Source organism: Peromyscus eremicus, chromosome 22 (assembly GCF_949786415.1).
Source record: "Peromyscus eremicus chromosome 22, PerEre_H2_v1, whole genome shotgun sequence".
Classification (NCBI taxonomy): domain Eukaryota; kingdom Metazoa; phylum Chordata; class Mammalia; order Rodentia; family Cricetidae; genus Peromyscus; species Peromyscus eremicus.
Genome location: NC_081437.1, coordinates 35,058,942 through 35,072,076, shown reverse-complemented (window position 1 = coordinate 35,072,076; position 13,135 = coordinate 35,058,942). Strand labels below are relative to the sequence as shown.

The 13,135-nt window shown below is 51.4% G+C and overlaps 1 protein-coding gene across 5 annotated transcripts in view; it reads left to right on the top strand.

Moving 5' to 3' along the window:
- Window positions 1–13,135, top strand: part of Lpin1 (lipin 1) — an 80,189-nt gene that overhangs the window by 58,597 nt on the left and 8,457 nt on the right. For 4 of the 5 annotated variants that reach the window (XM_059248693.1, XM_059248695.1, XM_059248694.1 and 1 more), the window contains 5 exons: window positions 391–483; window positions 4,455–4,534; window positions 8,801–8,927; window positions 10,208–10,356; window positions 10,994–11,080. In XM_059248693.1, coding sequence (XP_059104676.1) covers window positions 391–483; window positions 4,455–4,534; window positions 8,801–8,927; window positions 10,208–10,356; window positions 10,994–11,080 — 536 coding nt within the window. The remainder of the gene's footprint in view (window positions 1–390; window positions 484–4,454; window positions 4,535–8,800; window positions 8,928–10,207; window positions 10,357–10,993; window positions 11,081–13,135) is intronic. The other variant, XR_009375765.1, reaches the window with a different exon arrangement.

Below are 13,135 nucleotides of genomic sequence, written 5' to 3'. Positions count from 1 at the left end.
TTCCTGTCTTACTTTGTAATCATTTGAGACTGAGAGCGTTGTAACCAGTCAGCCATTGTAACCGGCCACGGCAGACCTACTAACCACTAATGATCTCCAACTCTCTCTTCCCTGTTGTGTTGTGTTTGTTGTTGTTGATTCTTTTCCCATCTTCTTAAGTCTTCGTGCCTCAGTTACCTTCACGTGATTTTGGACGCCATTAGGTTTTGCCTTTCTAAAATTTTCAGTCCACCCACAGTATGTTGCGTTATGTTTTGTTTATTTATTTTTTATTTATTCCGTCTCCTTTGATTTGCAAGTACATTTTGTTTTGTTTCAAGTGTGCTAAGTTGGTTTTTTTTTTTTTTTTTTTTTGGTTCCGTTATTTATGTTACCATCCATTTAAAACAGGCCACTGTGGAATCCATCATGAGGGATAAGATGCCCAAAAAAGGAGGCAGATGGTGGTTTTCCTGGAGGGGAAGGAACGCCACAATCAAGGAGGTAAGCGTGTGTGTGTGTGTGTGTGTGTGTGTGTGTGTGTGTGTGTGTGTGCGCGCGCGCGCGTGTGGCCTGGCAGGTGCCCTGAGTGCCTTGGGTTTTGTGTGGTCAGGTTTACTTCCATTGGTGTGAGTGAAATAAACGCCGTAATGCTGGGTTTCGGTGAGCTGGCCCGACTGGAAAGGGGCCGAGAGCAGGTGGGCGAGGAGGAGGAGGAGGGGCCAACGGAGCCTGGCTTTGCCAGCCTCTGGCTTGCAGACCCCGGGTAAGCGGTTTTCCCACGCTGAGGTTTCTTTATCAATTACAAGAAGATGTACTAGGTGCGTGTCTCGTTGTTGGGACAGAGCGCCTGACAAAAATGGCCCTCCCAGCCAGAGAGCATGGCCCGAGACGGTGGAGACGTGAAGGGCGCAGGAGCATGAGGCGGCCGGTCACATTCTGTCCACAGGAGGCAGAGAGGTAAAGTCTGGTGCTCAGCTGGCTTTCTCCTCTGTATCCAGTCCAGGACCTGAGCCCGCGTTTAGGGTGGGTCTCGCCGGATTAAGGAACCTAGCCCAGATGTTGTCGCCTTGGCAATGTTAACCACCACAGAAGGGTTCCAACATAACCTATGTTTTAAAATACTAGGTTATGTTGGTGAGGATAACACCAGTGAGTCTTGCCGTGGCTGTCAGCTCAGCCTCTTTGGTCCCGGCTCTGCAGGGTCGGGTCGATACATGAGAATTCGTTTGCGATCTCTGAAAGCCCCTGATTTGTTGGGCCTCTCTCCATCTCTCCGCCTCTGTCCCGAGCACTTTCCCCAAGTGGCCTCAGTGTTCTGGTTTTCCTCCCCCCTCTTAACGGCCCCTCCTCCGGCCAGCCCCTCCGTGTATCTGGCTTCCACCTCCTGGCTTTCCCTGATCATGCACGTGTGCGTGGGCTTTAGGACGACTCCGTTCTTATTTCCGAACCAGAAAAGCCAGACTGCACCCCACACCCACACACTAAGCCAGTGAAGCGCAAGCTTCAGGTCACGGAGTCAGAGTTGCTCTCGGCACACTAGGGTTTTCCTCTGTTGAAGCAGTGGGTAGGAAAAGGCTCCGCTGTCCCTCTATGGCCGGACATGGCCCTACTCAGACTCCCTCCATGGAGGCCTGTGAGGCTGCAGAGTAAGTGTTGCCCCATGTGAACATTTCCCCCAGCTCCTGTCCGCTCCGGACCACCTTCCCCCTCCCAGGCTCCGTCAGGCTGTGTATTGAGTCCATTGTCCCCTCCTGTTCCTCCTTGTTCTCTGTGTTGTAGTTGGATTGGCCTGTCTAAGGTGGGTCCTGGTTTATGTTGTCCCTTGCTTAAAACTTCCATAGTTACTGATGTGTGTGTGTGTGTGTGTGTGTGTGTGTGTGTGTATGTATGTATGTATGTATGTGTGTATATGTGGTAATGTGCACATGTGTGTGTGCACATGCATGTGCATGTATGCCTGAGGAGGCCAGGGGAGGGCATTGGGTGTCTTGCTTTATTACTTTTTGCCTTATCTCCTTGAGACCATGTCTCCCACTGAATCTGGAACTAGACTTTCAGCCAGCAAGCTCTGGGGAGCCCCCTGCCTCCACCTGCCACGGCTCTGGAGTTATGGGCCCGCATAACTGTGCCTAGGTTTTACGTGGGTGCTGAGAGCTCACTCAGATCCAAATGTCTTCAGCCCCTGCGCAACCTCTTTAGCGGCTTCCCAGGGTTCCTACAGTGACGGTGAAGGTCCTCAGCATCCTACAGCACTTGTATGTTCTGGCTCTGACCTCCGTTGCTCGTCCTGTCTTTTTTTTCCCTTTACTCTTCAGCATAATAGATCAAAATGGAGTCTACCCCAGGGCCTTTGCACATGCTTTTTCTGCCACCTAGTGCTGTCAGGATCCCTTTGATCCCCTTCACTTAATTAACCAGCAGCTCAACTCCTCCTTTTATGCCAGATTAACCCAGTCTGCTGGCTCTGCTCTCATGGGCCATGACCTTTTCCCTCATGCGTTTTGTCAGGATTTATAATTGCACACTCACTGTTTGACTAACATTTCTCACCTCCTCACACCCTGAGCTCCGTGAAGTAGAAACCACTGACAGCTCTGTTGGCTGTGGAGCTGACGTAGGGACGCGGTGTGTGTTTATTGAACGATTGCTTCCGGAGGTGGTCTGAAAAACCAGGAGGCTATGCAAACACTACCAGAAACATGACTGGGCGCATCCGATTCTGTGAGGTCAAAGGGAGGCGGGGCCTTGCAGCACTGTGGGCAGATCTAAGTGTTCTTTGGCATGCTGCTAACGTGTCTGTGGATTGCTACCTGCTGCGTTACCGCCAAGGGTCTGAGCGAGTCAGGACAAACACGGATGCTGTCCTGCAGCCGACTTACAGCATAAAGGGCTGTCAGGCTTGTTTATCAGAGGGCAGAATGTTCTAGAATTTTAGGCAGAATTATATTTCAAAGAGCTCTTATTTGTAGGGTATCTAGATTCTCAACAGTTGGAATTAAGGAGAATGCCAGTGTGAAGTAAGGAGTGTTGATGAAATTAAGTATTTCTCTAAAGGATGGAAATACAGCTATTCAGATAGATCTGTATTGCTGAATTGACCGAGTGAAAAGTTGTTAACTGTGGTAGCCCAAGTCACATAGTTTAATCATTCAGTCGATAATAAATGAATGGTTATGTCAACTGCTTTTGTATTTATAAAAGCAAACAACAGCTGGACATGGTGGCACAGGCCTTTAATCCCAGTACTCAGGGGTCAGAGGCAGGTGCGTTTCTGAGTTCAAGACCAGCCAAGGCTGTATAGTGAAGTCCTGTGTCCAAAACAAAACAAAACAAAACACAACCCCAAACAATCAGAACAAACAAACAAAACCCCAATCATGACCCCTAAAGCAGACAAAAAACCCCCGAAGTAAAAGACAGGAGAACTGTCACAAGTCGGGGGCCAGCCCAGGTACACAGTGAGTGTCGGGCCAGCTAGGACTTACATAGCAAGACCTGCATCTAACCAACAGCTGAGGGCATAGTTCCAACGAGTTTCCAGCACTCATACTTTAGGATGGTCACTGTTCTGTTGATTCATGTGCACCCCCCTTGAGACAGACTCTGTATAGAGCCCCGTTTACCTTGAACTTGCAGCTGTCCTCCTGCCTCAACTTTCCCTGAGATTATAGGCATGAGCTACCATGCCTAGCAAAGGGCACACACCAAGTGATTTCACTCTGTCTTCTTCATCCCTTGACAGGGTCTCTGGCCTCTTCTGACTCAGTGGTCTGTCCTGTTCCCTCGCTCCCTCCCTCCCCTTCACTCCCTTCCCCTCCACTCCCCTCTCCACTGTGTGTCAGGCTTTCTGTTTTATGGATCAGCAGCCAGTGCATCGGCATCCTCATTCCGTTTGAGAAGTGGGGAAATGGAACACTGAACCGTAGTGGGCTGCTCCTGGGGTTCCCAGGCGAGAGCATTGGGCCCAGAGGCCCAGAGTTCTCTTAGACACACCAGGCTCTCTCAGGATGCCCCAGGAACATTTCCCGATAGGATTATGCAGCATTGGAAGAGAGACGTGCTCTCTCATTTTCCCTGACAACAATATGGTGTGCAAACATTTTCGAACATTTCTATTGGCAATTAGAAGAAAATATTGTGAAACCCCCCAGGAATCCAGGCAACCCCCATTCCAGCATGTGCCTCTGTGACAGGGACGATGGCGTTTGGTTGGGTGCCAGGAACACTTACGGATAACTAACAGACTCGTTTCTGTCAAAAATGTTTCTCAGCTTAATCTTACGATATTTCTAGGCAGGGAAGTAATGGGCACCTGCCAAGACATGCCCCTCCCAGAGCCTCCTGGGTCCGGGTCCTCCTCCTGGGTGTGTGCCTTTACCGCCCTGCCCTGGGCCTTAGGGAGCCTGTGGTGGGGCCCAAGCTTTGGGAGCATCCTTCCTCCTCCTCTGATGGCTTTCTTTCTTCTCCTCCAGGAAAGCAAGCCTGAGCAGTGCCTGCCAGGGACGGGCCACGGCACAGAAGAGCAGCTTTCACAGCTTGGTCTGGCCCCCAGGTATGGGGGCGGGGTGTCCCTCTGGCAATGGTGCCACCCCTTCGTTGGGCTGAATTAGGGTCATGTGCATGCCCGCTGGACACTGATGAGGGCAGTCAGTGGCTCATTTCTTAGGCCTCGGTTCCCGCTGGCTCTGGAGTCACTAGGTGACTGAGACCAGGAGCACTTTATTTAGATGGTCTTTCCCGTGTATCCAGCATCTGCAGCTTCTCTCTCGGACAGTGAAGGTTCGAGGTCAGTATGAGTCTCCAGGGAGCTACTTGGCTAGAGTGTCTCTCATGGTCCTGGCATGTGGTATGTGTCTGTCTGTCTGGGTGTGGGTATGCTCATACACAGGTATACTCGCCTGGGAGTGCACGTGTGGAGGTCAGAGGTCAACACGGGACCCTTCCTGAGCTGATGAGGGCTTCCCTGTTTGCTGGTTCATTTATAGGGGAAGCTGGGTTAGGTTTCATGGCTCCTGGCTCCTGGCCACAGCTCTGTACCTTAGACTATAGTATTTCTAGAACTCTCTGTTGGCAGTAGGAACTTGTGCTGTTGGCAAGGAAGAGCCTGCTTTGCAGAAGACTAGTTGGGGGTGGGGTGAGGGGTGGAGTGAGGAAGAACTGGAGACTGGGGAGTTCAGCGTGTTCTGTACGGATGGGCTGTTTCTCAGCTGGGATGTTCTTGAAGCAGGAGGCTTCCTGTTTTTGCCGCGGGTGTCCAGGCGGTGGCCCTTTCTGACCCTGCTGTCCCGTGCTCTCCTGTGCCCATTCCTGGAATGGGTGAGCCGTCCAGCAGTGTGAACCCCAACACTGTCTTCCTGGCTTTCCGCTCAAGAGTTCTGTCTCTCGGCAGGGGCAGAGCAGGGGTGGTGGCGGATCGCCTCTCTGTGTCGTCATCTATGACACAAGACGGGAGAGCACGCTGGCATCTCTTTTCCCCTCCCACCTCGCCGATGCTCACAGTGACCCTGTGACAAGGTGGTCAGACCACAGTCACCTGAAGGACACGTCATCATCCTACACTGGGCATTTTAAACTATTTGAAGACCTGTTACATGGGCCAAATGCCGGGTGTCTTCCACACCTCCAATGCTGCCACAGGCCAGGCCTAGACCTGGGAGAGCTGGGCTGGGCCCAGGGAGCTGTCTGGAAGCATGGGCTCTGACACCTTGGCGGAGGGGCAGGACACAGAGGACAGGGTGCCTCCGCTGTGGTATCACCACTTTTGTTCTTCCTGTTTCTGGCCATGGAGGGACTCGGGGACACAGGGACGGGCTGAGGGTGGGAGGGACAGCAGGACACTGTGTAGGAGCCCTCCCGAGCGGAGCACAGCTCTTGGAGTTCATGAGCTCTGATGGGTTTTCTTTCCGTCTGGACTGTGGAGAGGTGCCTTTGCTGTTATGGAAAAGCAGCACCCCCTCCTTCTAAATCACACTTATCAAACCTGAAAAGTTATAAATTGGCTCGTGTGTGATGGAATTGAGATTCTGAAATATGTGGAGGTTCTCTTGAGGAATGTAAATCTCTTCATTTATGGCGGCACCCGTGACTTCCAGTCATATCAGAGTCACAGAGATGCCTTTAAAAAAAAAAATTGGCATCCGAATGTTTTCCTAATTGACAGACTTGATTGACAGGATAGTCCCCCAAGTCCCATAATTGAGCAAACAGCTTGTCACCATACAAATAATTAAAATGCCATTTGAGAAGTGCGCTCTGTGACAAGTGCTGACTTTAGTGTTGTTCACAGTTGCTCATCGGAACACAGATTTTCCAATGACTCGGGGCCTTTTGTTGCTGTCTGCAGCCGCTGTAGGGAAGTGACATTTAGTGAACCACAGCAGGAGTGATGTGGGCGCTCTGCCGAGGAGCACCCTGTCCCTCTCAGGGTGGTGAGGTCCGGAAGGTGGCCGCCTCTGTGGCTGTCCACGTGCCCACCCGAGAGCCGCCGGCAGCCAACTGTACAACTCCATTTTCGTTTTCGAGTCTGTTTCCCTTCCGACGTTCCTTCCACATGGCACGCCACACGGATTTAGTGGGCCGTTCTCCTCCTAAGCGGCAGATGGAAATCAGAGCTCTTCCGACTTGAACACTCCTCCCCCCGCCCGGCAGAGGCACACATCAATCTGTTGTTACTAAGAGGCGCAGTTCTGTTGGGATCTCATTTTGCTCTAGACTGCTTCCTCTTCAGCGAGGGGCCTCCAGCCGCATCCCACTTGATGAGAGGGCCTTTGTCTGGGGCCGTTGTCGTGGGGCTCAGGCCGCAGGACTGGGTTTGTTTGCCCCATCTGGAAACCTCTAGGGTGTCAGTTCAGAAGGATGAGTGCTCCTCATGGGATCTGCAGATACTGGAACAGGAAGGGACTCCCGTTGAGCGTTTTATGGGAGAGCTGCCCGAGGTGCAGAGAGGAGTCGGTCAGCATTGGACGTAGATGTCTGTCTCGTTCTCCCCAGAGTCACCACCACATCCTGAGGTTTGGTGGGGTGCAATTCAGTGTGTCCTGGACTTAGAATGAAGGAAACGGGCTGAAGGGCAGAGATAAATTCATCTTAAGTAGTACGATGTGCGTTTCCTTGAGTGGGCAACCTTGGGTTTTCAGATCACAGCTGCTGTCGGCACTCCGGCTCACACAGAGCTCAGGTCTGCCTCAGATAACCGGAATTCCCAGCCTGTCTCCTTTGATATGGTCACTGACCCCAGAACTTCTTCACAAGCTTTGTGATGGCCACGGCGCTTCTCCAGCCCTGGTGGCTGTGCTGCCCGAAGAGAGCAGGGGTGACTGGGCTGTTGTCAATATCTGGCTCCATACACAAGTGGGGGGTGCGCTGTGTGAGTGCTCCCCATGATGATTCCTCGGTCCCGGGCAGCCTCAGGCTGTGTGAATCACTTCTTGAATGAGTAGCCGTGGTGGAAAGGCTTGTATGGGAGGCTATCTGGGTGACCACAAGGCAGGCCAGGGGAAATGGAGGCAGGGACAGGTTGGAAGGAGAGGGGAGCAGTCCTGAGATAAAGAAGACCGAGATCTGTGTGCAAGTTGTCTTGTATAAAGGGATGTGAAAGTTGGTGTGCTGGTTGACTCATTTATTTTTGTCAGCTTGCCACAAACCCAGACGTACCTGGGAGGAGGGAGTCTTAATTGAGAAAACGCCTCCAGAAGATTGGCCTATGGGCACGTCTGTAAGGTATTGCCTTATTTAGTGATGGATGTGGGAGGACCCAGTTCACCAGAAGCAGTGCCGTTTATTCCTGGGCAGGTGGCCCTGGGTGGTTATACAAGAAATCAGGCTGAATAATCCACCAGGAGCAAGCTAGTGAGCAGCACTCCTCTGTGGTCTCTGCTTACGCTCCTGCCTCCAGGTTCCTGCCCTGACTTCCATCAGTGACAGAGTATGACCAGACAGTGATAAACTGAAATAAACCCTTTCCTTCCCAAATTGCTTTGGGTCATGGTGTTTTGTCACAGCAATAGAAAGACCCCCATGGGCATGCCTGCTTTGGGGGCACTTGGCTTTTCCAAGCCCATTATTAAGTACCTGGCAGGGTGCTAAGTAACTTGGGAGGCAGAACAAACATTATTAGGTTGGAGGATGAAGCCATAGAATTGAGCGTAGGGAGCAGCTAATTTACCAACTTGCTTTCTGTGAGGCACTTAAAGATGTTGGGCCCGAGTCTTAACCCTGCCTCCCAGCCCCAGCCTGGAGAAGCCACTAGAAGAGCTGGAGCTTTGGTCTGTGGATTCTGTGCCGACAGAGGTAGTGTCCTCTTGGCTTGTAGTGACTTCACGAGTCTTGGGGGTAGAGGTGGGGTGAACTGGCAAATCTTCGTAGGTCCAGGAAGTGCTCTAATTGTTTGGAATTGGATATGTGGAATTGATGGAATTGGATATGAGAGAATTGATGGTGTTTGGACCGTAGACATTTGGACTCTTAGGGCTTGGCCCACAGCCTTCAGTAGAGAGAAAAGAGGCAGAAGAGTATGTGGGCTTGCTTGTAGCTTTCTGGGCAGAATGGGTGTAGCCCTGCTCATCAGGAGTGGAGTCACACTAGTTACAAGTGAGTGATGAGAGTTGGTAAACCGGAGTGAATGAGGAGAGGCAGCCCCCTCCCCCTCAACGATGAAGCCGTGTATGAATGGGGATATAGGAGAGTTCATTGATAAATCTAAAGCCATATGGCAAATGACCACCCAGGAGACCCAATTGACTGAGTCATTGATTCAGGCCTAATGCGTTTTTAATGGTTACCCAGATGCGTTTCCTAATTACTTCACCGTGTGTTGCAGAGTAAAGCATGAGTCATCCTCCAGTGATGAAGAGCACTCAGGCGCCAAGCCATCGAGTTCTAGCCACCTCTCCCTTCTGTCCAACGTCAGCTATAAAAAGACCCTGCGGCTCACGTCGGAGCAGCTGGTGAGTCCCATGTCCCCAGTACAGCCGCGGTTCTAGTTCTCAGGTAGTGGGCAGATAGAGTTTGAGGGCTTTCTTGAAGGTCTGGGGTTCTTCTCATTTTTTGCTCACTCAGCTCTTTCCAGGACCTTTCCTGCGCCAGCATGCCTCTTAGTGACCTCACACCCTCGCTTCAGCACCTCGTGTTTCCACCCTGACTTTGTGTCTGTTCACGTGGACCAGCTACGTGACTCTGCACTCTGAGCTGCTTTTTTTCTGACCTAGAAGGAGGAGGAGGCAGCTTTCCCTGAGCCCGTTTGTTTATCCTCATTACCAGTGGCCGAGAGACTTGGGAATGTCTCTCCTGAGTGTTTTTGCTTTGAGAGAGATGCTTGTTAACGCAAATGCATCTATAAAATTGGTGGAAATCAAGCAGGCATGATGGAGTTTAGAGAATTTTAGGAAGCAAAGGGTCCCCCCCCTCCCCGGTGTGTATATGTGTGTGTGTGTGTGTGTGTGTGTGTGTGTGTGTGTGTGTGTGTGTGACTAGTTTTCCAACCCTGGACTTCCTTCAAATCAAGGCCATCCAGTGAGCAGGCATCTCTGCTTTTCTGCATTGAAGTCTGTGTATCTATTGTAAGAATTTATGAGGAGCAGGTTTTGACAGGATGGTATTTAATGGGAAAAGATGACCCCATGTTAACCACTTGTAGGACCCGGGGGGACACTTAGAGTCGACCTTGTGGGTCTGTGTGGCCAGCTTCTGTGTCTCAGAGTATACCAGCAAAGACTGAAGACCAACCAAAGGAGTTTTGTTTTCTGAATTTGGTAATGATGTGCTTGGGCCTGCTCTATGTTTTTATGGATTCAAGGCTCTCTCTCCAGTCTGTGTCATTATAGAAATCAATAAAAACACACTATTGAGGGAAACACTTTTGCCTGTCTTACATTTGTGTTCTTACACTGAGACCCTTCACACTTCCTGTGTAATGGTGTGACTTGGGGGAAGCCTGCAGCCAGTCACTGAACTCTGTGTACTCTCTAAGGACTGGATCAGGTTGGCACTGCTTTTAGAAGCAGAATGATTTGTAGAGAGTGGGTGGCTGTTTCCTGAGTGGGGCCAGGGAGAGCTGGGTCTGACTTAGGTTGCCTGTCCAGCCCTGGACAGAACTAGAGCCGGAAACAGAGGAGAGAACTTTGCGGTGGCCTGGGGAAGCCAGGGTTGATTTTAAAGCCTGCAGAGGCCCAGCAACCCCTGGATCTGGACCTCCCCGTGAAGCACACAAATGGTTCATGTTTTCCAGAAAAGCTTGAAGTTGAAGAATGGCCCCAACGATGTGGTTTTTAGCGTCACCACGCAGTACCAGGGCACCTGTCGCTGTGAAGGCACCATCTACCTCTGGAACTGGGACGATAAAGTGATCATCTCGGATATCGATGGGACCATCACCAGGTGGGTCTGGCTGCATCGTGGTCTGGAACTGGCTTCCGTCTCACCCTGGGTAGCATCGTGGGAGCTGAAGCATACAGTTTCCCCGTGCATTTGGAATCGCACGGATGGGGGCAGCACTTTGGCCTCAGTAGCGGCCACGAGGGCCTGGTGGCTTCTTTCTGTCTGGGTATCATCTCTCCAACATGGTTTTGAAGAGTGCTGTTCTGGAATGGTTAGCAGGCCCTCACGTGGGTCCGGCAAGCCTAGTCCTCAGCACAATGGCTCACCAGAGCCCGTCCTAAGGTCCTCACTTGATTCTGTGAGCCCGGGCTTTCTACTGAGGAAGCCGTGGGTCTTATTCATACTATTGTTTCTTTCAGTTTTTTTTTTTTTAACACATTTTTGTGGGTGCACATACATGTGTATGAGCATGGACCTCAGGGGTCAACTTGGGGTCAGTCTGTTCTCTTCCTCTGCCGTGTGGTGCCTGGGAACAAAGGCAGTGAGCACCTTTACCCTCTGAGCCGTCTTGCCAGCCCTCATTCATACTATTTTTATGGGGCGTGAGTAGTGCATCGAAGTCAAATGGGCATTTTTTTCCTTCTCCTCTTACAGTAACCTTTGGCTTATATGTATATATTTTTTCATTTTTATTTAGATCGGATACTCTTGGTCATATTTTGCCCACGCTGGGAAAGGATTGGACCCACCAGGGCATTGCAAAGCTGTATCATAAAGTAAGCCAGTAAGTATAGAGCACTGACTCCTGTGTTATAACTGGCCGTTTGTGACCCCCGCTCTGTATACAGACTCTCTCCCTCCAGCATGGGGTGACTTACATGGATGTAGAACTTGCTTCCTTAGGGTGGCAGGGAAGATTGTCCTTCAGCCCGGGATTGCAAATAGACCAGAGTTCCATCTCTCCACAACGGTGGCCCTCAACTATTTAATACACAGTAGTGTCTAGAGACTGAATTTTGAGACAGTCTTTTACCATGTAGCCCAGACAGGCCTGGAACTCACAGTCTCTGGTTTTACCTCCCAAGGGCTAGGATTTCAGGCACAAGTGACCATGCTTCCAGGTATTTTTGATTGTCATGATTACTGTGTGCTGTGGGCACTGGGCGGGTAGAAGCTGGGATGCTCTGTCTCACAGTTGACAGAGCCTGCCGACCAGTCGGCTGGGTGTCTGGGTGGAGGTGTGCAGATTGTAGAGACAGTGAAGAAGACAGAACAGAGTCGAGAGGACTACCAGTCAGTGCCGGACAGCCCCGACTTTATTTCACAGCCAGCTTATACACAGTCTTGAAGGACGGAGGTAGACGGATGCACAGCACAGGCATTTGACCACTGTCTGTCCCATCCGTGCATCAAGGAGCAGGCAGTTCCATTTTCTATCTCATGTACTTCCGCCTGGCATCAGCAGCCTGCGTCTAGCTAGATAGTGTGTTCCTTCCTGTGGGCTAACCAGGACTTTCTCACAGCCCTGGAGCAAGCAAGCCTGAACTCTATTGACTCAGAATAGACTTCAGATTCAAACTGGGAAACTGAGTCAGTTGTGGGCTCCCACACACAATGCATCGCTGTAGGTATCTTAGTCTACCTGCTCCAAGATAGCTATGCTGAGGACCCCAGTCTAAAAGCTTGTCTTGGAACATTTGATTTAAGTCTGTCTGGATTGTGGGCTTTGAAATTTTTAATTTTTGTTTTGTTTTTGTTTTTTGGTTATTTTGAGACAGGGTTTCTCTGTGTAGTTTTGGTGCCATTTTGGAGCCTGTCCTGGATCTAGCTCTGTAGACCAGGCTGGCCTCGAACTCACAGAGATCCGCCTGCCTCTGCCTCCTGAGTGCTGGGAATAAAGGTGTGTGCCACCACCCAGCAAAATTTTTTATTTTTAATGTGTGTGTGTTTGTGTGTATGTGTGTGTGTATACGTGTGTGTGATGAGTGGGTGTGATGAGTGGGTGTTATGTATGTGTGCATGTGTGTTTGTGTGTGCATATGTGTTTGTGTGTGCATGTGTGTTTGTATGTGTGGCATGCCCCAGCCTGATTGTGGAGGTAGAGGACAGACTGCTTTCAGGAGTTGGTTCTCACCTTCCGCCCCGCTGAGACGAGGCCTCTGTTGTTGCCTCCACTCTTGTGTCCTCCAGGCCTGCTGGTCCCGTCTCTCTGTGGGTTCTGGGCAGAATGCAGGTGGTCAGGCTTGCACTCCTGGTCGGTTAACCCTTTGTGCCTTCTGAGCCCTTTCTAAGGCAGGGTGTAGAGCCCGGGACAGGACGGGAAACCTGGACACAGGTCACTCTGTCGTGCTCTGCTCTAGTGTTCTCCAGACCCCCATGTCGGTCACTGAGGACCGGACAAGTAGGAGCGGACGGTGTATCATGCACCTTCCCCGCCCCCCCTGTACCCCATCGCTGCTGTGGTTTGGCCCACAGCCCCCGCTCCTCTCTGAGGGCAGGGCCCTGCTGAGCCCCAGGGGCATCTCTGGCCATCTTGGGCGGCGTGGAGGGCTCAGAGCATGTGGCTGAGTGATGACGAGGAGAGCCTCAGACTGTGCAGAGACCTGGGCGGGACGGTCTGTGCTGTTGCCCTTTCTCAGTGGTGGCCGAGTCTTACCACCCGACCCCACACCCGGGAGTGTCCCTCGTTCTTGTGCTTACCACGGCTTCTGCAACCACCGCCCAGCTGTGGGAAGCGTGGTGTGGCCTGGTATGCAGAAGAGGTGAGCGGTGGCCTATGCTAAGGGAAGGCTGCTCTAGGTAGGACTCGGAGTGCTAGACGATGCAGTGAGAGGTGTTG